This window comes from Sciurus vulgaris, assembly GCF_902686455.1.
Source record: "Sciurus vulgaris genome assembly, chromosome: 8".
Classification (NCBI taxonomy): domain Eukaryota; kingdom Metazoa; phylum Chordata; class Mammalia; order Rodentia; family Sciuridae; genus Sciurus; species Sciurus vulgaris.
The window spans coordinates 136,138,750-136,162,323 of NC_136468.1; the positions used below are offsets into that span (position 1 = coordinate 136,138,750).

Genomic DNA, 23,574 nt, shown 5'->3' on the forward strand with positions numbered 1-23,574 from the left:
CAATCCTTCTGTCATCTGCTGACTCCACAGTGACTCCACTTTTAGTTCTGTGAGGGACTACCACACTGTCTCCCACAGCCTGTGGGACAGTCGGGTGGGGATTAGCTCTTAGCTCAGAAGAGGGTGCTGAGGCTCAGGGAGACCAGCAAGCTTCCCTGATCACAGAGCTGGTCTGTGGTGGAACCTGGCCAGTTGCCTGTGCTGTCCCAGGGCCTGCCTCGCTGCTAGGCTGGCTCATAGGCCCTGGCACAAAGCAGGTGCTCAGGAAACAGGACGGGCACATGCCCACAGCACACAGCAGGCCGGGCCTTGGATGAGGAGTTAGGCACCATCCCTCGAGCACCAAAACAAGCTTTGTGTGCGTGCCAACAAAAGCAAACAGATCCCTCCTGGAAAGCACTCATCAAAGCCCAGACAATAGCTGTTCTGCTCAAACCAGCCCCCCAGGAGGCAGACTTTCAGCTGCAGAAGCCGCTGCCAGGCCCAACGATGGCGCACTGGGATGCTGAGCAGGGCTAGGCCAGTTTGGCCACGGAGCTGCTCTGCTCCGCCTGCCAAGGCCTCTCCCTGGCAGGCACCCACCTTGCGTCCAAGATGCCTTCGTACTCGGACAGCTGCCTCATAAAGCCCGCGTTGGGTCTCGTGATGCTTCGCTTCTGCTTCACATAGTTATATGCTTTTTCCAGGGGCCAGCCGAACTCCTTCATCGCGTAGGCTATGACGGTGGACGCGGACCGACTGACACCCATCTTGCAATGGACCAGGCACTTGGAGTGGTTCCGCCTGCAGGGCCGGAGTGGTGTGAGTGAGGCAGTATTAAGATCTCCAACAGCTTCACTCTCTGGGTTTTACCCACTGCATTTTCTAAACTCTGAAGTTAGCTGTGGCCCAAATCCTATGTTGTAATGTTTGGGGAGCAGATTCCACACACCCTCTAAAGGAAATACCTTGGCTGCAAACTCAATTAGCACACAATGGGACGTCAAGATAAACCTTCCCCGGCCTGGCTGTGGGACAGCTCCAAAGGGCAGCTGCTTTTGGGGCACCAAGTGGGACCCTGCAGTCGCTGGAGAGGCTCGCCCACGGAGAGCCCTTTCCTGGGATGAACTGGGCAGCTAACGAGATGGCTGCAAAAGCCGGTCAGCCGCTACCGCAGGTGGAGACAGCAGGTGAACTGCTTTAGAAAACGGGGTCAGCCTGCAAGGCCCTGGCACAAGGGTCCGGGGCAAGAGCAAGATGCTGCCAAGTGGGAAAGGCGGGCCGATCTGCTACTGGCCAGGAGGTGGTACTGCTCCAGGTGCGGCTGATTCACCAGATACAGTGATGCCCTACATATACCTCCAGAGAACACCCAGCAACACCAGGCTGGTCGGGGTGGCGCCTGTGGACCTTCATGAGTCTAGACGGCTGACCCTCAGCGGGCAGAAGGCGCCGTTTCCTGCACCCCAGGCTTAAAATTCCTCCCCAAATCTCTGGGCGTCCCCCCCGTCTTTGGACAGCTGCAGTGTCCTCGAGGGGGCTCTGGTCTCCCCTGGGAAGGCGAGAGAACTGGGCCTGGTAAGGACACACACGCCTTAGCCTGGAGGATTAGAGAAGAGGGTGCTTCTCGTGGTAGCATCTCAGCGGGCTGTGTCCCTTTCTGTTCTGGACTTCAATAGGACAGTCCTTCTGCAGGAGAATCAGGTGGGGACAAAAGATGGGTGGGAGCAGTGCTCAGGGGCCATAGGGCCGGCCCCCACCCGCCTACCCTACTCTAGCGCAGAGGACGGGGAGAGGAGACTGCCCTACAGAGCTGAGTGCACCCTCCCCTGGCCCTCCCTGGCCCAGTGACTCTGGGGAAAGCTTCCTGTGTCCACTTGGAACTGAATCATTGCCCCAAACGGTGCCGATGTGACACGGGGTGGTGGCACACCCAGAGCAGGTGGGAGAGAGTGAGCTCACTGGGGCCGCCATCCGGAGAAGACCAACACCTCCTCTCCCCTTTAGGGTCTGGGTTCCACAAAGGTCCCTCGGACACGAAGGCGTCCTCAGGTCAGTGGCTTCCCTGCCAGGCCCCATGTCCGTGCCACCCAGCCGGTCTCTGCCCGGCCTCCGCCTCAGACCAGGTCCCTGGCCACTCACTTTGCTTTGTTTATAAAATGGTACGCTTCGTTCCAGTGGGCGAGCAGGTCTGTGGTCTCCTCGTCATACACTCGGATGTTATGATATGCAAACAAGCCAGGGAAAAAATTGTCTATTTCTCTAGTGACATTTAAAATGTAGTCAACCCTGCAATGAGAAAAACAAACAAAAACTGGAGCGTGAGAAGGAGGGGCCATGGAAAACAGCAGCACAACAGCAGCCGAGAAAACAGATACAAGTGTGTGCTTGTGGCGGGACTTCTGTTTTTCCTCACTAGTAATTTCTTTTTTGTTTGTCCTTAATATTAACTTCTTTTTGGTCAGCGGCCATGGCACTTGCCTGTAATCCCAGAGAGTCAGGAGGCTGAGACAGGAGGATGGCAAGCTCAAGGCCAGCCTGGGCAACTCAGTGAGGCCCTGTCTCAAAATAAAACACACACAGGGCTGGGGGTGGCCAGGGGAGAGCGCCTGTGTTCGATCCCCGCTGCTGGGAAAGAAAGTTTTTTTGGTATTTCCTCTACAAAATGATACAAATACACACAAAAACAAAAATACCTCGATTAAAAAGATCTTATAAAAGAAAACTCAGTTTGAAGTATTGCTAAGCAACTAATTCTGGAGAGTAAACATATGTTACCTAAATACATTTCTAAATTCCTTAAAGTTTCAAAATTTATAACTATTAATAGTATTCAGTTGCATTAAAAAAAAAAAAAAAAAACCAACAGTCTCCACTCTTAAATAGTTAAAAAGCAGAATAAAACCATCCATTATTTAAGTTCTTAGGAATAGACTTAAATTCTTTTTTGAAACAAGGCAAGATATAAATACATAAGAATCAGAGTCTGCTAACCCAGATTCTGTACTTCCCTAAACCTAGTCAGTATCTTTATTTCTGAAAGACCAAAATAATCCCAGGAGTTAGAAAGCATCTCAGATCAGTTTCTTAAGTGAATAGTTCTCATGCACCAAAAGAGCTTTAAAGTCATCTGCTTATTCCCAGCAAGATGGAAGCACAGACAGTACCAGCCCGTGTCTCAGGATCGCTGCTGAAAGAGCATATCTTGACCAGTAGTTGCAGAGAGATATTTTAAGATTGTTTAGTCTTGGTTTTCAAATGCAGTAATTCCAGAATGCCAGCATGTCGGACCCACAGACGGTGACTTTTGTGGCTGTGTTGTTTAAAAAAAAAAAAAATCCAGACATCTGTTCTTGAAGGTTTAGACATTTTTCACTCTTACCGCTGAGCACTAAGACATGTGAGACAGGCATATGTTTCTGGCCAACGCTGAGTATTTAGTTGTGAGATTCCGACCAGGCCCAAAAGCATAAGCTCAGAGAACCACGAGTGGCCCAGGTTTCAGGGTTGCTAACTGGCCAAATAGCCAACAGGACGTGCGTCCATGCAAGGAACCGCAGCAGCTCGGCGGGGCCGAGGCCATGGAGGGAGCTGAGAGCCGTGTGGGATCAGGGCTGCCCGACATACCACTTGAGTGAGCTTCAGAAGGCTGTGTGACACCATCACACAGACCCCACAGAGACCCAGCATCCACAAATCACTCAGAACATGGCATTTGGAAGCACGACTGTTCAGCTATGCAAATCAGCCCCTCCAGCCACTTCAGAGACCAGGGCGCAGGCCACTGGAGGCAGGCGCCCCGGCGGCCCTCTGTGGTGGAGGGTGGGGCGATCCTAAGCTGCCTGGAGGACGGGGGAAACGGGGGGAGCAGACTCACCCTGAGCCCTGCAGTTCCTCCAGGTTGGACGCATTCCATTCAGAGCCCTGGGGGACAGACCACATAACCCGTGAGTGTCAGTCGGCCCAGAGCCCTGGGGGACAGACCACATAAGCCCGTGAGTGTCACAGTCGGCCAGAGCGGCTTCCGGGATGCGTGGGGTCCCCTGTTGTGGGCCCCTGGCCTCAGACCAGAGGGGACCGAAGCAGCTCAGAAACCCCAGCAGGGTCCCAGGGTCCCAGGGTCCTGACGGCATCAACAGACGCGATGGGGCGAGAGGAGGTGTCCTCCCTGGCCCAGCCTCAGGGAGACAGCGAGGGCAGAGGGACTGCCCTTCCCTGGGACCGTGACCCGTGACTGCCTCACCACAAACGGCAGTGGGAACCGGGTGCCTTTTCTGGGAAGTATTCTGGCAGTAGTTGAAAAGTTCCTATCCTCTGACCCAGTAATTCCACTTTCAAAAAGCTATCCCGAGGAAATGGTCAGAATTCACGGATTTAGGAAGGAGGACGTTTATGGTTATTCATCATAAACCAGTGGAAACAACCCAACGGTCAACAGGAAGAAACCAATAAAATAATGATGATGGGTCCTCATAACAGGGCCATTAACGAGCCGTCATTTGGGAGGCTGCTCAGTGGCACAGGGAAATGCCACACGAAAAAAATCAGAAAGCAAAGCAGGACACAGAGCGCGTGAACCTACCAGCGTCCTCGCTCCCTTCTGTTGAAAAGCTGGAGGCCTCAGAGAAACCCAGTGGGCAAGGCCTGGGCTCAACGCCCGGCACCGCGAAGACACACAGACACCCCAAAAAGCGGAAGATGGGAGAGTGGACACACCAAGGCGTTGAGGGTGACCACCTCTGGGCGTGCAAGCACTTTCTTCTTCCTTAGAGTGAGTTATTTTTCCAGCCTTCTGCAACATGTGTTCATTTAATTCTTCAAATACTTTAAAAAAGGCTGTCATTAAAAAATAAACCGAGTATACAAAAAACAAGAAGGGAATAAACGCAAAGCACGAACGCCCTGCTCTCAGGTAACGCGGCCGACAGTCAGAGGGAGAGGCACCCGGCCTCAGGCTCCCTGATGCCCCCTTTCCTGAGCTCCAAGAGGGCAGCCCTGCTGGGTCCAGCCCAATGGGGCTCAGGCCAGGCTGGCCATGGGAGGTGAGCTGCACTCTCATATTTGAGAAAGAGTCTCAACCATAAAAATTCCTTTAATATCTCTCATGGAAAAAGTGACATAAAGTACCAAACCACACCAAGAAAATAACCAGAGCTCTGAGCAAGCCGAGTGTCCCCTAGCTGTGACCACCACCTAGTGGAGAGACAGGGGGGAGTGGCCTTCTGGTCACTTCACCAGGGACAAGCCAGGGCCGGGCGCTCCCCGTGTTCCTTTTCCTGGAGAGCCCTTTGCTCCTGTCTTCGTTCGCATGCCTACGTATACAAATAGGGACCTCTGGCAGGGGACTCCCGCCGTGCACACATCGTGACAGCATCAGGAGGGCTCCGGCCACCTCCTGCGGGCAGGAGGGAAGCAGCCACTGGCGCTCTCAGCCCCAGGACCTCCCGGGCTTCCTGGGAAGCACTTTTTCCTCAAATCGTGGCTGCCATGTACCACCAGCACCTAAGGAAATGGCCCTCAGAACTTTCAAAATGTATTAAATTTAGTCCTCAAAATCACGAAGGATCAAGAAAAAGAGAGGCCAAAGAGACCCTTGCGTCAAGTCACAAAGCAGGTGAGGCAGAGCCCGACTCTGCTTCCACACGCAGCCTCCCAGCTAACTTAGCAAGGACTTCCTGCCTAGCCTGACTCGGAACACCTGCCAGTTGCCTTCCACGGAGTTACAGCACGGAGACGCCGGGAGCACGGGCCCGGGAGCAGGGAGCAGCACAGCTCCGGCAGAGCCCAGGTGCCAGGGCGGCTCTGCTTGCGAGAGCACTCAGCAGTGTCGCTGCTCAGGTCTCGGGGTGCCTAGGCATGGTGCAGGGGCTCAGCGAGCGAAGCGTGCACTGCTAACTGGGTTTGCACAGCCTGCGAGCCACCTGAGGGTAGCTGGCCGGGCCTCTGTGGAAATGGCTGAAGAAGACAAAGGCTGTGAGGGTCTGAAGACACATGCCAGCTGCCAGTGCCAGGTCACTCCCAGACAAGTCCCCACAGCTCAGCTGGAGCCAAAATCTTCAACCTCGGGTGCCAGAGCAGACCATGGGCTGCAGGCTGGAGCAGGGCTGAGTCAGGGCGGGGCTGCTTGACCAGGGCTCTGCCTGCCTTTGCTCTCTGACCTGCTGCAAGCTCCAAACAATAAGGTCTGACTTATGACCCCAAACCAGGTACTGCCACGGCTGCGCCTCTTACGAGATACAGATGATCAAAGATAAGGGAGGGCTTGTCCATCTGTCCCAAGATAAGCAGCATCTCGTTGTCTATGAACTCCTTGAACTCCTTCAAGTTGCAGTTCATCTGTTTCTCTAATTCATTACGGATCTGTGGAGGGGAAAACGTCAGGAAGTGATGTGTTAAGAAAAACTGGAACGGTTGCCTACCTCCAGACAATTAAAGTCACGATTAACTTTAAACATAATCAAACAAGCTGTAGCTGTTTTCAAAAAGGGTGTACTTTTGCTTCTTTGTGCCCAGAGTAATGCATTTAGACTCGCACGGCGCACAGGTGTGGGCGGCAGGGAGGTGGATTACCCAGCCTCCAGTGAATTCTACTGGGGGAATTTGTTATTTTGAATGAGGAATCTGATTTCATGGAATCCTTTCTACAAATTTAAAGCATGTACTCCCCCCTCCTTTTTTTTTTTTTTTTTTTTTTGGTACCAGTGATTAAACCCAGGGGCGCTTAACCACTAAGCCATATCCCCAGCCCTTTTTTGTATTTTATATAGAGACAGGTTCTCACTGAGTTGCTGAGCTGGCTTTGAACTCATGATTCTCCTGCCTCAGCCTCCCAAGACGCTGGACTACAGGTGCACGCCACCGCGCCTGGCTAAGCACTTACACTTTTACAATTAAATAACAAATACATCTGAATGAGAACGTTCAGTTTCTTTATGTTTGGAAGGCACTGCCATATGATTTTTGAAAATGCATTAATTAAGCCAGGAACAACGGTGCACACCTGTAATCTCAGTTACTTGGGAGGCTGAGGCGGGGGATCGCATATTTAAGGAGAACCTGGGTTTAGCAAGACCCTCTCTCAAAATGAAAAATTTAAAAAGGGGGCTATGGATGTAGCTCAGAGTAAAGTGCTTGCCTAGCACGTGAGATAATCTCTAGTACTAAAAAAAAAAAAAAAAAGGAAAGAAAAATACCTAGTTTAAGCCGTTATAATTCTCTGCATTTCTTGAACAAAAAGCAACAGATAAAATTTTAAAAGTGATCCAGGAAAACATTAAAGGGCAGAGAGAAGATGCCTTGCTGGTCAGGTGTAACCCTGTGCAGAAAGAAATTTGCTGGCTCTCACGCGAAACGCAGGCAACTGGGGCAGAGAAGCGGGGAGGGCACAAATTACGGGCTCCGGGTGTGACCTCAGCACCTCACGGAATTGTGACCAGGGGTCACACAGGTGAGGCTCGAGGAGCCAAGAAACACGGCTGCGCCCCACAGCGAGGAAGTGGCAGCCCCGCCCTCACACTGAGGTGACCCAGGCCCGTGACCTTCCAGCCAGCCCTGTGCCGTGGTGACAGGTGGAGTCTGGAGGGTGGTGAGGGGTCTGGGGACAGGTCCTGCCTGCGGCCGCCCTCCCCCTGCAGGGAAGGACTGGGCCCGCCCCGGGAAGAGGGCTCTTACTTCTTTGGAGGTCACGTTTTCGAGGTCCTGGCTCATCATGATGCTTCGCAGCTTGGCTTTGATGAGACGCTCGGTCCTGTCCCCTTCGGTTGGCCTGGAAAGAAGTGTGATGCCAAGGGAAGCACAGGGCCAGAGGCCGCCTGAGGTCAGAGGTCACAGAAATGACAGCGGGGGGCCTAGCTGAGTGTTTTTTGGCCGCGGAGCCCACTTGTGAGTGTGCACGGTTCAGGGTTGGGAGAGGCCCGGGCCTGCTCTGCCAGCAGGCGTCCACGGGAGGAGGCCCTGGAGCGGAAGGCGGATCCGGAGGGGATGCAGTCTGGAGTCCACTCCTCACCCAGCCCCCGCAGTGTCACAGGCTCTCAGGGCGGGGCGCTGGATGGGCCAGCGGACCGCTCCCACCCCCGGGTCCTCCAGTGGACCCACACTCAGGGGAGTGGGCTCCTGACCGAGGAGGGAGCAGCTCCCTTCTCTCAAACCAGACTCAAGAGCGTGGCCTCAGTGCGCTGGCGGCCACCCAAGGGGCCACACGCTTTACTGTCCCTGCTCCAAAGGGGGGCGGCCCTTGGGATAGAAGGACTGGAGGAAGCAGGGGCCTGTGATTCTCCGAGAAGCAGAGGAGGTGGCTTTGGGGACCTACAGAGGAAAGGCCTGCACACAGCATCACCCAGGAGGGTGGAGACAGCTCGTTCCTGTGGGCGTCTGAAGGGGACGAGACGAGCTCCCCAGAAACGCACTCGCCAAGTTAGCCTGTGACTTTGGGGTGTGTCACAGACCGTCCCCACACCAGGCTTCCGAGGGGTACCGGGTCAGAAGCCCTGTTTCGAAAGCTGGCTCTGGGACGGGGACGCTCGGTCCAGGGCTGCAGGGAGGTGCGCCCTGGGCAGGCGCCACACGTACTTGTCAACGAACAGGGCGGGGGAGTCGGGCCGCGTGGACTCCAGGTCCTGCATGGCGTTCCACTCGTTGATGCAGCTCTGCTCGGAGCTGATGCAGCTCTCGTAGTAGGTGGCCCAGATGAGCGCCACGCCCCCCGGGAAGTAGTTGTGTCTCCGTGCCACCTCGCAGGCCTTGTGAAGCACCTGCAGGGCAGACCTGGGGTTGGGCAGAGGGCCGGGTCAGGGAAGCCAGGAGCAGTGGGGGCTTTCCTGTCCCACGAGGGCTCACGCGGGGCGGGGGCGGGCCCCTGCACTCGACTCCTGGAGTCCTGCTCACATACCAGGGCGTGTGGGTGACATGAGGTCACACGCCAGCTCACGCCATGCTTCACATTCCACTGATTAACTACAGAATCGTGGTTGGCCTCTGAAGTCCTGGTCACCCTGTGTGTGGCAGCAGGGAAGAAACCTGGCTGCGTGGCACACGGCCCCCACCTCCCTGGCACCCCTCAAGAGACCATCATCCAGACGGAGACTCCTGAGGACAGGACCGTGAGCAGAAGCCAGTGGAAGAGGAGGTTTGGGGAGGCCGCGTGGGCTGAAGGAGCGCCAACTGTGCACATTTACGTCTCTTAACAGACACCCAGGCTGAAAATTCCTGAGCACTGGGGAGAATCAGGTACCAGCAAAGGGCAGACGAGGCCTGGGAGGGCGGGCAGCTGCAGAGAGGGGCCCTGACACGGGTGTAAAACACCGCGAGCTGTTCTATCCCTGTCACACAAACGTGCCCAGTCGCCAGGCTGGCCAAGGGCGCCAACCTGAGCTGAATGTTTACTAAATTTAGTTCTGGTTCCAAAGTTTTTGAAAAAAAAAAAAAAAAAAAAAATCACATGGCCCTATTTTTCACTTGCCTGGAGAGAGACAAGAGATCATCCAGGGTGCACACACAGAAACATCTGGGACGCGTATTGGTTTACTGGCCAGAACTATGATTTCATGATTTTCTTCCCCAAAATGATCCTGCATTGACTGCGGTGCAGTCACAGAGGAGGTAAAGCACGTGGCATGATGTTAATTTGGGGCCCACGGGAGAAGTCTGTGTGACTCTCACTGCCCCTGAGAAAAGCAGGATCATTTGGACACTCGGGCAGAACCCTTCTCTCTGATGCCACCAGCTCCTCTGGAACTTCTTGTAGCTCATCTGCAGAGGCGCTGTGCCGAGCAGGCTGCACCTGCGGTGTGCGCGACCCTCCAAGGGAGAAGAAGGCTCCAGGACAAGCCAGTCCAGGGGAGGTGTCCAAGGGGTCACTGCCCCAGTGCCACCTCCATCCCAAGCAGCGTGTCCGGGCAGCCCTGCGTGCACTCAGACCTGGGCCCTGGAGGAAGCACTCCAGGCCTGGCACCTGGGAGGACTGCCCTGCACTCTGGGTGACACAGAACTTTGTCCATGTGCTGTGGCCACCTCCCCAGCAGGCTTCAAGCCACACCAGGACAGAATCAGGTCAGTTCTGTGAGTGCCCCCACCAGATGCTGCATGTCTAGCCAAGTGCTGCTCCCTGGTCTGCAGAGACCCAGCACCTACTCCGGGCCAGGCATGAGGAAGACGTGCTCTTGTGCTGGGGTGACGATTTATTAGCAGGAGCCTACGGATACAGGCAACAACGACATGGAAAACAAGTGGGCGGAGGACTTGAACAGATATTTCTCCCGCGAAGATATACAAATGGTAAAAAAATGCTCAAGAAATCCTCAGGGGAGTTCAAATCGAAACCACAAGAAGAGGCCGCCACACAGCCATCAAGATGGTGATCATAAAAAACAAGACTGGTGGGATGGGCCTGGTGGCACACGCTTATGATCCAAGCTACCTGTGGGGGGTCCAAGTTCAAGGCTAGCCTTGGCAATTTAGCAGGACCCTGTCTCAAAAGTAAAACAAAAAGCACTAAGGTCGAGCCCCGTGGTGAAGCACCTGCCTAGCAGGCAAGGCCCCGGCTTCGATTTCCAGTACCACACACACAGACAAGCCTCCAGGCGGACAAACCAATTAAGAATAAAATAAGATAAGTGACTGATAACCCCTGCCACCCAGGAGCGGAGACAGGAAGGACCAGGAGTTCAAGACCAGGCTCAGCAACATCAGAAGACCCCGTCGCAAAAAAAAGAAAACAGGTAAAGTGGCAAAGCCACCTTGGAAAACAGCCGGTGGCTTCCCGGGAAGTTAACACAGGAGCATGCGATCTAGCGACTTCCCTCCTGGGCGAAGACCCCGCCCAACTGAAGGCAGGGCCTCGGGCAAACAGATGAGGCAGCCTGAAGGCAGAGCCCATGCCCACAGCGGCCACAGAGGAAGGCAGAGCACAGCCAGGTGTCTTCTCGGCAGAACTCCAGCCAGCTTTAAGAATAGAAAGTGATTCCAAGACACCACACCAGGAGCGACCTTAAAAACATCACGCAGGGGCAAGGAGCCAGACAGAGGGTGGATCTGACCTCGCCCGCCCACAAGGTTCCCAGGAAGGGCGAGTCCACCGTGGCACAAGAACAGGGTTACCAGGCCCGGGCAAAGGAGAGCGCTACTGGGTCCTGGCACAGGTCGCCTCTGTGATGACGAGAAGAGCCCAGTGACAGACATGGGGACAGCCGAACTGCACTGAGATGCTTCCCACCGACTCACACACTAAAACCATGGTTCCAATGGCAAGTTTTACACTGCGTGCATTTTGCTGTGCTCACCCCGACCCGAGCCTCTGAGTACAAGGGCTTGTCCCGTATGTTTTTACTAGTGACATTCATCATACAGGCTTCAGTCCCCAACAGCGCGTCTCACCGAGGCACAGACTCGGGGTGCGTCACATACGGTGATGGCACTGATCCTCGTGACCAGTTCCTCATCTCCAACGGTTCCCTCAGAAGAGTTTTTCTTTTTCTTTTCTTTTTTTGATACTGGGGACTGAACCACTGAGCCACCAGCCCTTTTAATTTTTTATTTAGAGACAGGGTCTCGCTAAGTTGCTGGGGGTCTCTCTAAGTTGCTGAGGCTGGCCTTGAACTCGCAATCCTGCCTCAGCCTCCCGAGCAACTGGGATGACAGGCGTGTGCTGGTAAGGGGTCCTGCTGTTCCCGCTGTCAGCTAGAAGCACACCGCCAAGGAGACAGAAGCACTTAAACACACTTACCACATGGCCTGAACGGATACAGGCTTAAATATGTGCATCCTCCCTGCCGTGCTCACGCTGAACCCACTGGGAACAAGAACAAGAAAGGCAGCTGGGTGAGGGTCAGACCCTTGGGCCAAGTCCCCTCAGGTGACAGAGCAGTCCCGCCAGGGTCTGAGAACAAGCACGTCTCCACCATCTGATGGGGCGAGACGGGACCCAAGACGAGGGCAAAAGCAGAAGAGGTGCCTTCCACCCCGCGGGGCGAATGGCCCACAGAGCAGCCCAGCATGCGGGAAGGACCGCGCCCGGCGTCGCCTGGCCCCACCACCATCCTGCCCACCTGCTACCTCTAGCGCCACGCACACACTAATTTTTTTTTACTAACATGAAAACATTAATGGAAGACAAAATTTTAAAAAGGAAAGATGTCCACATGACCCCGCCCGGCGACAGATCCTACGTGCTCCCTTCCCCGTCTCCCGGAGCCACTCTTCCCTGCGGAACCGGGTGCAGGGGTGAGTTCAGTCCCTGGGAGAAGGCGAGGGACCCAGCCGGCTCTGGGCCCTCTACCTGCCCAGGTCCGTGGCATTCCTCCTGTGGTCCCCAAGGTGCCAGCTGGGTGGCGCCCGAGAGCTGTCGGGCAGCCCCGCGGGGAGCACAGGCCCCGCCAGGTGAGGGGGGAGTGCGGGGCAGCGGCTCCTGAGCGCCACGCAGAAAACGTCCCTTCCCGAGCTGCCTGACCCCAGCACTGTTAGGAGGCCCACCAGCCGGCTTCAGACGGCGGGGAGGACCATGAGAGGCAGCCTTACCCGTCTCCGTCCAGGTGGATCTTCGTGTCGCTCCACAGTCGCAGGACCATCCCGATGGTGCAGCTCTTACTAGACGGGGAGAGAAGACATCGGCCGTCAGCGTCCACCCAGGTACGGGCCCCGCGTTCCCCGGTCTCTTCACCCAGCCCGTTCGGCTCACAGACAACCACCGGCTCACAGACAACCACCGCCTGACCGGGATGGGCTGCTGGCGAGTATCGAAGAAGCTGAGGCGACCGGGAAGGTCCTCACGCCACTGAGTTCTAGAAGGCCCTGCTCAGGGAGGTGCCGAAACGCCGCACCGTTCTGGGTGGACACAGATCCATAAGCTGCCTGAGGCTCCTGGGGACGGGGAGCAATGGCTGATCCGCACCCACACTGCAGTGGAGAAGCACCCACGGTTGGCACGGCTGCTGGCAGAGGGCCATGGCCAGCCAGGGCACACGGACAAGCCGCAGCAGCCAGCCGAGTCTCGCCTGCCCGGGGGTGACGGGAGATGGACGGTGCCCGCGCAACTGATTTACTTTCAGACTTCTGCCTTGCTGCCTTTTGTGTGGCTGCCATTTCACAAACTTGCTTGATCTGGTTTTGTTTTGCCTTCCTAACAGTGAAGGGTGCTTGTCAACTTCAGAGGCTGGCGCCAGGGAAACCGCTTATCAGCGGCGCTCCTCGGACCATGACAGACATTCTTCAGGCCCTTAAACCAGAGTTGGCTGTGGGAAGTGCCAGCGCAGTGCCCGGGCCAGCCCTGCCGACCATCAGGCATCTGAGCTTCCGCGTCCACTGCTCAACAGCCCCCACGGGGAGTGACGTCACGCCTGCTGGCGCCAGTGCCTGTGGGCCCAGGAGCTCCAGAGCAGCGCCCAGAGCAGCCCCACCAGGCAGGCCCCCCTGACCGCGGCCCTCCAGTGCTCTGGGCCACGCCTCAGGCTGAGTGGATGCCCACCCTGCCCTTCAGCAGCCCTGCCCCACCCGAGGGCTCACGCTATTTCCCCTGCAGAACCGCAAGACAGAACGTACGCTGAGCCCCGCGGGCTCGTGGGACCGCTCAGCGGCGCGGTGTCAGGAAGGATCGCTGTATGCAGCCGACGTCTGATACACAGACATCCTGCACAGGCCCTGGAACACAGGGGCAGCCTGGAGTGCCGGCCGCAGCATGCGGCACGCCAGCCAGGGACTAGGAAAGAGAGGAAGTCCCAGCACAGACAGCGAGGGGGCTTCCCGGGGGGGCAGAGGCCAGCACAGCCTGCACGAGGCAAGGGCACCGCAACCATCCTCCCCGGGACCCAGGGGTGGGGAAGAAGCTGGGGCGCGCCAGTCCACGGAGGACTTCTGCTCGCAGCCCGGAGCACAGACGAGGGGCCATGACAAGACTGGAATAGCCCCACACATTCCCTCGCATCCCTGTCGGTGCCACGGTGCCTCCGGAGGTCCTGCGTGGCCAGCAACCAAGTCTGCAGTGTAGGAGGGTTGGGATCAGGTGAAGATGGGGTGCTGGGAAGGGATCTTCCTAGGGGAAGAGAGACCCTGAGGATGAAGTGCGTGATACCAACTTACAAGAAAGCAGGTTCCAAGACCCCGGGGCCCAGGCAGCAGCAATGGAGAAGCCAGGGGCCTGGCTGGGCCTGGAGACATGGGCAGGAGAAGGGCCTGCCGAGATCTCACAGATGGCAAGACGCACGCCTAGGCACAGCAGCGTGGCACTCAGATGTTCCTGAACCTCGAATGAACAGTGACCCTAGACCAAGTCCTTGGGTGGCTGCCCTGGCTTCCCCAGAAGGCTCAGGCGACTCTAGAGCTCGGAAGGAGGACGCCAGCTGCGGCCAGCCGCGTGCCCACATGACTGCCTGGACACCTCCCCCCAGGAACCAGTGAGGACGCCCTCTGGAAGTGACGCTCATCTTTCTCATTTTTGGGCTAAGGAAACGCGATCTCACACAAGAATGTGGGAAAACAGGAGCATCCTGACCTTGGCAGGCAAAGCCTCACTGGTGAGGCCTAGGGAGAGCAGGAGGGCCGGCACGCGGACGGCGTGGGAGCCACAGAACTGCAGCCCAGAGGCTCCCGGGTTCCTGCTCTGTCAGCCTCTCAACACCCATGACCGGCCACAGGCCAGCTCCTCCCGAGGACGGTGCCCGCAGGGCAGTGGCCGAGATCAGGCAGTGCAGGGAGACACGGGCGCGAGGGCCGAGCACACAGCGGAGGCCGAGTCCAGGAGGCAGGGCGCCGAGAGGAGGGAAAGGGAGGAAGGCAAGGGGCACATGGAGGGAGGGAGCCTGGCAAGGAGCCGCGTGGGAAGGAAGCAGCGGGCGCGCAGGCCTGGCATCGGGACCCTGGACAGCGAGCACGGCTCTCGCCCTGTGCTCGCAGGTGCAGCTCAGGACACGGGGACTCCCAGTTCCCTCGAGGGCCAGGCCTGCCCTGCGCTGCGGACGACAGACGAGCAGGGGGTGAGTGGGAGGGCCGCAGTGTGGCCGGGAGATAGAGGGGTCCTCCTGGTGTGGCAGGCCCAACCCAGGCCCCGCTCGGCCACCAGCCAGGCTGAGCCGGCACTCGCTTCCGTCCCTTGGCTCCGCGTCCGCGATTGCAGGTGTGAGGAAGGGCCACCACTCCCAGAGGGCCCACCCAGCTGGGGCCCACCCACCGAGCTGGGGGCTCGGCCACTGTGACGGAGGAGGACTGCACTCCCCAGGCTCCCGGCAGGGCCAAAGTGACGGGTGCTCTACAGGAGGCGGTCGGTTCAGGATCTGCAGGGGCCCCTAAATGAACGCACGCGGTGAGCAGCGTCTGTCCCCGAGACCTGAGGGCTGGGGATCGTCTGAGGAGCGGCTGTCCCTGCAGAGCTGCCTCACAACCACCTGCAAAGACGGGCCTGGCCTTGCTGAGGCCCTGCCTGGCAGCACCCGACACAGCCCAGTCCTCGGGGCCCTTAGAGCTCCCCCCACCCCCGGGCGGAGACCCGGGCTTCTCAACCCCCACGAGGCCAGAGGCCGGCTCGGTTCCAGCCCCAAGTGCGCCACAGGAAGCACTCTCATCAGGCCACAAGGAGCCGGGGGAAAGGAAGGTCCTCCCCTTTCCGTCCACCATGGCCACCAAGTCACAGCGACTCTCGGCAGCTCAGAAGTCAAGGCTGTGCCATCGCGGTGGCCATTTACTGCTGCATCATCGACTCTGCCTGACCACTTGGGATGGGCTCCCGGCCCCGCCCACCGAGACCTTGCTGGCTGCCAGGGCTCTGGTAAGACCTGGCTTAACAGCTGCCATGACATCTCGGAGCCTGAGCCTGCTCCCCGCCGGGCCTCGCCCCTCCTGGCTGGCGCTGCCGTCTTCCGTGCGGCCTGTGTGTGGCGCTTCCTTGCTTCCCTGGGGCCAGCCACGTCGCATACGCACGAGAACACAAAAACGCTATGTGCTTATGGGACAGGTGCTTAGGGGACGATGATCGGCGTCTGCTTTGATCTGGTTCTGTCGAGTCCGGGTCTGCAGTGACCCCACGCAACTCAGCTTGCGTGTGCCTCACACACGAAACAGGGTTCACGATGTCACCTGGCTGACTGGCCCTCACTGAAGAGCTGCTGACCAAGGGCCTGCCAAAAGTCCTGGGGAACCGGGGCATCCCTGCTGGACCAGGCACCGAGAGGCCGGCCAGGGCTCGCTCCGGGGCGTCTGCCTGGAAGCGCGCCCTCTTCCTGCGGCTGACGTGGCTTGGCCCTCCACACTCGCAGCGCGCTCCTGCAGTGACACGGACGCGGCCTGAGGTGTCCCTGGAAGCGCCGCGTGCTGGACGCCTGGTCCACACGGTGGCAGACCTTCGGCGGCGGGCCGGTGGTGATCAGGTCACGGCTCTGCCAGCAGAGGGAGCGGACCTGGGTCTGCAGAGCGGGCTCGTCTCTGGGAGGACGTTTCCATGACTCGCCTGGCCGGCTCCCTTGGCTTCCTGCCTCCTGCGGGCCCTTCTGCACAGGCTCTGACCACTGTGGCGCCATCTGCCGTGAGGCCCTCGCCAGGCGCCAAACAGCTGCCTCGGCGCGGCTTTCAGCCTCGAGGTCCAGGAGCCGAACAGACCTCTTTTCTTCAGAGCAACAGAGAATGGACGGAAGGCCTCACCTCCAGAGGCTGCTCGCGAGGAGCCGCTGGGCACGCTGTGGGCCTCCCGGCCAGCACAGCCCGCCTCTGACACGGCAGCCGAGAGCCCAAGTGGCACGCGCCGACCCGGGCCTCAGTCGCTGCCCGACCTCGTCGGGACTCATCCCACACTCAGCCCAGGACACGGGACCCGCCCTTCCGCGAGACCCACCTCTCCTTACTGGAGAAGTCCACTCCCAGCAAGATATTCTCCTCGGTGTCCTGGCGCCCGCTGCTGTACACCACCACCATGTAGCGCACGCGGTCTGTCCAGGCGCTCTCCAGACGCACGGCCTGCAGGGGGCAGGGACGCGCTCACTGGCCTGTCCTCCGGGAGGGCCTCCCTCTGCCTCCCCCAGGGAAGAAGGCAGGCTGCCACTGCCGCGAGAGGAGCCAGCTCGCTTGTCTCCTGAGCACCGGGGATGGTGCCCAGCTCACGGGGGCACCCAAAACGAGCGCGGTGAGCACAGAGCGAGATCCAGGGAAGAGGCTCGCGGGAGGCAAGGCTGCCGGGCCCTGCTGCGGCCCCCTGCTGGCCCCCCTGGGGTTCCGCCCTGACCGACCCAGGGCTGCATAGGCTACCCCGAGCCCCACCCCACCACCCGCGGAACTGTGCGCCAGCCTTCCCGTCTTCATGGAGAGCTCCCGCGCACCTCAGTTGAAAAGGAAAGCTCCACTCTCCCGGGCTTACCAGCTTGATTCTGTCTTCACAGCGCAGGAGGTTGATCATGACTTGCAGATGCTGGGGCAGGTCACCTGTCGGGCCAGTGAGGAACGTTTAGGTCACCCGGCTGCTTCCTGGGAAGAAACCTGAGCGGCTGATTCAGGGCTGGAGGAAGGTTCGGAGTTCGATTTTGCCTCTTCCTCTCCGCCAGACGCCGGTGATGAGGTGGGCGGCCACCCCTTGCCGTCCTGTCACTAAAGTGCTCTTATTTGCTGAAATACTTGCAACATGGGTGCTCTTAATACAAAATTTGGAAAATACAGACACATCTAAAGAAACATGTTATTTCACTCAAGTCAACAGTGCCGGGCAGGGTGGGCAGGCAGGACCCAGCTGCCGCACAAGGCTGTGTATCCGCGAGCAAAACAGCCAAGCATCGCTCTTCCTCTTCAAACCCCTCTGCATTTTCCGTGAGCGCCAGGTATTATTTCTCTGCCCAGGGGCACCGTCTGGGTGACTGGGTGCCCAGGGAGGTGATGTAAGGAAACGACCATTGGCCACGTTCTCTTGTCTTGCTAAAAATCATACTCTCCCGACTCTCTTCTCTTCGTTACTTGGGACAGGCAGTAACCCAGGGCAAGGTCTGTTCTGGAGACGGGGTCTAACTGGGCCGTGCAGGCTGGCTCGGCAACGCTCCTGCCTGGGGACTCCGGGGTACACCACCCGGCCTGGACAGGGCAGGGTCTAGGGCGCCTCCAGGCAGGGGTGAGGACAGTTTCTGACAGGCAGCAGGTGTCCACAGGTGGCAGGGACCCTGTAACTGAGGTGTGCCACTAGGAAGGAGCAAGTGACTCTTCTGCTGCTTCTCCCTAGCTTAGTTTCCTTAAAGCTTGCACAGGTTTCTTCCTTAAGACAAGATTCATCTATAAAGACGCAGATCTAGAGGGTGCAAGGAAGAGCTCACAAAAGTCTGTGTCAATTTCAATATTGTGCAACACCCCAAAGAAACTGAATTATCTCAAATTTTAATAAAGTACCCTATGGGACTTGCGGGGTGGTTCAGTGGTAGAGCACTTGCCTAGCATACACAAAGGCCCTGGGTTTGATCCCAACACCAAAGGGGGGAAATCTCTCCCTACCTACCTACCTACCTACCTACCTACCTACCTACCTACCTATTTACCTACCTACCTTCCTACCTACCTGGCTATGGAACTGCGCACTGAACACAGTGGTGCTTCAACACTGAGTTACATCCCCATTATTTTGAGACAGGGTCTCACCAAGTTGCTGAGGCTGGCCTTGAACTTGGGATCCCCCTGCCTCATCCTGAGTTACGGGTGTGTACCACCACACCCAGCTAAAACCAACTATTTTGAAGACTATGCCGAGGACCCTGGAAGAGCTTATAGCCTCAAGCACTCCGTGGGGGGTCACATCTGTTCCTTCTGCAAAAGCATGTTTCCATTTTAAGGCAGAAGGACAGATGATGTCTGAATGGCACTTCGGGTCTCAGCCAGGAATCGCGTTATCAGAAACCTGCACTTCTAGGTAGGAGGGCAGACGTGTTAAGAGAGCTTCCCACGATAAGTTACATTCAAAAAAACACTTTCTTCTGTTCTCTGCAGTAACAGGGCTCCACAGCAAACGGCCACGCTGGCACTGCTTTTGTAAGGAAGGCCTTGGAGATGGCGGGCTAATCAAAGGAAGAATGGAGCTCCCCGCCTGTCCTGCCTCCAACCCCAGGGCACCACACAGCCACCCGCTGGTCCCTCACCTGCCTGGGCCCGCCCTCCCCCACCCAAGTCACAGAACTACATCGGTGGAAGCAAAGCCCAACCCCATGGCTGATAAGCACCGAAATGAAAGGGGCATTTTCCACACAGACGCTGGTCGCAGTGGGATTGTTTGCTGCGACGTGGAACTGCTGACAGACAGAAACCTAGCCCCAGCCTGACGTGCACACTCAAAAAGCCAGAGACTGCCCGGCTGAAGTGCAGCTCCGCAGAGGGCCTCCAACGGCCTGGCCTGCCCGGACCCCAGCAAATGACTTTCCCACGGGTGGAATTAACCCTCGACTGGTCTCAGCTCTGCATGGTGATTACAAGGGACAGCAGTTCAGCCTGGGGACTTGATGGAAATTCTAGGAAAAAAAGGAACCAGTGTAAAGTCTAGTCTGGGCCTGTCCAGGGTCATTTGCTGCGAGTTCCCAGACACCAGTGGCCCTTCGGCCTTCCATAGCTCTCTCTGTTCCAGACCTCCAGGAAAAAGAGCTCACTGGCCTCGGTGGCCTCTGCCCTGGTGTGCAGTCGGGAGGTGGCCGGGCCAGCTCCTCACAGCACACACAGCCCAGGAGCACTCGATACTTGCTGAACAAGTCTGAACACCTGTTCTGTTGTCCGCATCGTAGTCAAGACATATGGCTAAATTCCTAAAAGGGCAAAAAAACTAGCAAATTTAGGCATAATTGTTCTGTGTAGTTCAAATGTACTAGAAGTCACTGTAGTAATCACAGCTATGCTTACATACATGTATGTGTATGAGTAGCTATGATCATATACATACATACATATATGTACATATACACTCACACACACAATTATATGTATTGCTTTTTTTTCCATTTTGGTTCTAAGGGTTGAACCCAAGGGTGCTTTAGCACTGAGCTACATCCCCAGTCCTTTTTCATTTTTCATTTTGAGGCAGGGTCTCACTAAGTTGTCCGGACTGGACTTGAACTTGCTTCCCAAATCGGGATTACAGGGAGGTCACTATGCCTAGCTAATTATCGGTATTATATGTACCTGTTTATAGATATCACCCTGGTAGAAGAAGGCAGGTGTGTTATATGCATGATTTTTCATTTCCATCGTCTGAAGTATTTGATGCCCATTGTAAAGATCAGAATACTGAGGCTCAGAGGGACTGACTGCCCAGTAAGTTGCAGAACTTGGTTCAGAAGCCAAAGCAAATATTCTTTCCACAAACCACACTGCCTTCTTGCACAGGACAATTATTTCCTTAGCTTAAAACAGGCCTAAGTCTTGATGATACCTATCAGTATGTGAAAACATTGACCATAGCTTAGCAATTGCTAAAACTATCACGGTATGAAATTCCACCCTTAGAGGCTCAGATGGAGGATGCAGCTGGCTGGCTGGAGGTTAAGCAAGCAGAGTGGAAACAAGCAACAAGCACAGGGCCCAGCTGCTGTCCCACAAGGCCAGGCCTCAGACACCCTGTGCCGCACCGCGTGAGTCTCGCGGTGTTCTGAGGACCGACAGCAGTCCCCCAACCAGCTGCGCAGCACCCAGGGACTCATTTTCGAGAGGCCATCAGGCTGTCATGCACTTGGACGCATTTGTTTGAAAGTCATACGGTAACTTAAAATCCGCAGTCACCTGATCCCCCGTGTCCAGGAACTCGGACCTCCCGGCAGACACACAGGGTCTAAAAGGCTCCCTGGTCCCAGTGCCGTTCAAGAGTACCTGCACCTCCACCTGCACTGGGCTGTACAGACCTGGGTTCCGCCATTTCTCTGGCCTTGAGTCCCAACAAACTGCCCACCACCACCAAAGGAAGTACACAGACAGAGCCCCACTTCTTTCTTTTCTGTTTCCTTTCTTCTTTTTGGTACTGGGAATTGAACCCAAGGGCATGCTATCACTGAATTACACGCCCAGACCTTTCTTACTTTGAGACAAGGTCTCACTAAGTTGGTGAGGCTGGCCTCAAACTTCTGATCCTCCTGCCTCAGCCTCCTGAGTCACTGGATTACGGGCACGCACCACCGTACTTGGCTAAGAATTCCCAACTTCAGAGAATCAATGTAGAGCCATCACCTGCATGCTTGTGAGGATGCTGGAGACTTCGCTGGCCTTGAGGGCTGTTTCCCTGTTGTAAGAAGAGGGCTGCTCCTTTCACCATGAAAAAGCTCTCGCTTAAGCTGGGAAGAATAAAACCAAAGCACGGTTAGACTGAATCCAGAAGAAAATGGGTCAAGACATGCTGCAGAGAAAACACTCTGGCGTGGACAAAAGGCAGCACAGTGCTAGTGGACGCAGGTGCTTTTACAGCCCTTCCCCGCAGTCCTCTTTCCCGTTCAGCTGTGCTCCAAGCTTGCTTCTGAGGAGCGATCCTCATGGAATAATGCTTCGGCTAAAACACCCGAAGTTCCACACAGGCTCTGCAGGACCAAGAGCCCCTTCCGAAAGGGCGCTGGAAAGGGAGCTCCCTGCAATACAGTGCTTTCTAAAACTGAGAACCACCCTGACTAGGAGAGGCTGAGCCCTCTGGGAAGTTTTCACGCTCTTACTGTTGGTCTGTGCTTCTGACTCCCTGTCAACCACTTCCCTGCTTCCTGGTGCCTTCCCTGGGTGGGTCCAGGTTAAACTATACTTTTACCAGTTGTTTGCATTTTAAAAAAAGTGGTGACCACTGACCTGTGACTTAACTTAGTTAAGGTTGCTCTGTCCACTACTCCTGTGGAAAGTCTCAAGCTGATCCACTGAATCTTTGGCCTTTGTTATTTTAAGTAGCAAAACATTTACATTCAATCTATAACCTGGGCTGGGGATGCAGCTCAGTGGTGGGGCACTTGCCTAGCATGCAGGAGGCCCTGGGTTCAATCTCCAGCACTGCAAAGAAAAAGTTACAATTAAAAAAAGAGGAAAGCCCCAGCTATCAATTATTAAAATATACCATAAACTCTGAAAATTACCCATTAAACACACCAATAAGTAGTAATTATTATTATATTATTATCATTAACCCATAATATTATTATTTTTAAATCATTATTATTAAAGTAGAGATCAAACCCAGGGTCTTGTGCATGCCAGGCAAGCACTCTATCACTGAACTATATGCCCAGGGTCCCAAATTATTCACAGTGGTTTTTGGTAGGTTGGATCATCTATGATTATCTTTTTCCTACTTAATGTTTTCCAAAATTTTCACATACTAACTTTTTCCCCCCAAGTAACTGGGATTGAACCCAGGGTTACTCTACCACTGAACTACATCCCCAGCCCTTTTACTTTTATTTTTAAATTTATTTATTTATCTTTGTGTGTGTGGTACTGGGAATTAAGCCCAGGGCCTTGTATATTCTAAGCAAGTGCCTTAGTGCTAAGTGACATTCCCAGCCCCTTTCAAATTTTATTTTGAGACAGGGTCTCACTAAGTTCTTGAGGTTGGCCTTGAACTTTTGATCCTCCTGCCTCAGCCTCCCAAGTAACTGGGATTACAGGTATGGGCCACCACACCCAGAAGACATATTAGCTTTTTTAAATGGCTGTTTTATGATTTTCGAAATAATATGAAATATGTATGACACTTTATAATAAAAATCATTTTTAATTTTGTGAAAGATCACAGTTATAAGGAATCTAAAAATATAACAATTCTTTCTTGTTTAATAAAATGCAGTTCTTGGGGAAAAAAAAAGTACCCCAGTCTTCAGCAAATTAATCCCCAGCAGAAATACACGGATATTTTCTGTAACTTAAGGAAGTGAGCTCACTCTTGCCCCAGACATCTAATGTTAGTAGTTAAACGTTGTAATCCTGGAATAAAAACAAAAACGAAAACACGGTGAAGTCTGAACTGCAGGTCTAAGTGCCAGGGAAATGCCTCGCGAGCCAGCCTTCAACGTCGGCAGCTCCTGGGAAGACGCGTCTTCTACGATGTCAAGTCCAGGATAACGCCCGCTGATTTTCTGGGTGAGTTCTCATGCTAAAAACAGGGCCTGCGTGGCCATGAGGCAGCTGGCCCTCCCCTGTCACACGCAGGCCTTGGACCACTGCAGCGGGCATCCCAGCCCCGGGACGCGCAGGCACGCACAGGCACGCACACAGGCACCCGCTTCTCGGCCGGCCACCGCCAACGTCTGCCTGTGCCGCTTCCCACCCCGGCTCCAGCTCCCGGTGGAGCCCAGGATTAGCAACCAGGAAGGAGGAGAAGCACCTGTCTTTGCAAGCTCACCCTCACCCTCGGGGAAGGATGCTCTTCAGCACCAGGTTGGCCAATCTGCCGACCAGGCTCTCTCGTTTCAGCTGCTTCCAGATCCCCTGACGCTTTTTCCACCTCTCAATCTTATCATCTTCTTCTTTCCTCCCATTTTACCACCGAGTCTGCTTCCAGAACTGTTCTGTTTTAGACGCGGATCACTTACGACTGATTCTCATCCAAATCTCAAAGAGCTGGGCCAGGGACTCCCAACCCATGAAAATTAAAACAGCCATCAGTTCATCAGCAGAGCGGGGGGCTCCTTCCAAGGCGACATCCCTTGCTTT

At 55.7% G+C, this 23,574-nt stretch overlaps 1 protein-coding gene across 7 annotated transcripts in view; it reads right to left on the reverse strand.

The window, feature by feature from the left end:
- SSH1 (slingshot protein phosphatase 1) overlaps positions 1-23,574 on the reverse strand; it is a 60,391-nt gene that overhangs the window by 11,308 nt on the left and 25,509 nt on the right. For 3 of the 7 annotated variants that reach the window (XM_079151290.1, XM_079151289.1, XM_079151291.1), the window contains 11 exons: positions 21,121-21,224; positions 17,306-17,370; positions 16,787-16,908; positions 12,490-12,558; positions 11,699-11,764; positions 8,548-8,742; positions 7,651-7,744; positions 6,211-6,339; positions 3,857-3,903; positions 2,122-2,268; positions 583-783 (listed from right to left, as the gene is read on the reverse strand). In XM_079151290.1, the coding sequence (XP_079007416.1) occupies positions 583-783; positions 2,122-2,268; positions 3,857-3,903; positions 6,211-6,339; positions 7,651-7,744; positions 8,548-8,742; positions 11,699-11,764; positions 12,490-12,558; positions 16,787-16,908; positions 17,306-17,370; positions 21,121-21,224 (1,239 nt within the window). The other 4 variants (XM_079151292.1, XM_079151293.1, XM_079151294.1 and 1 more) reach the window with 3 other exon arrangements.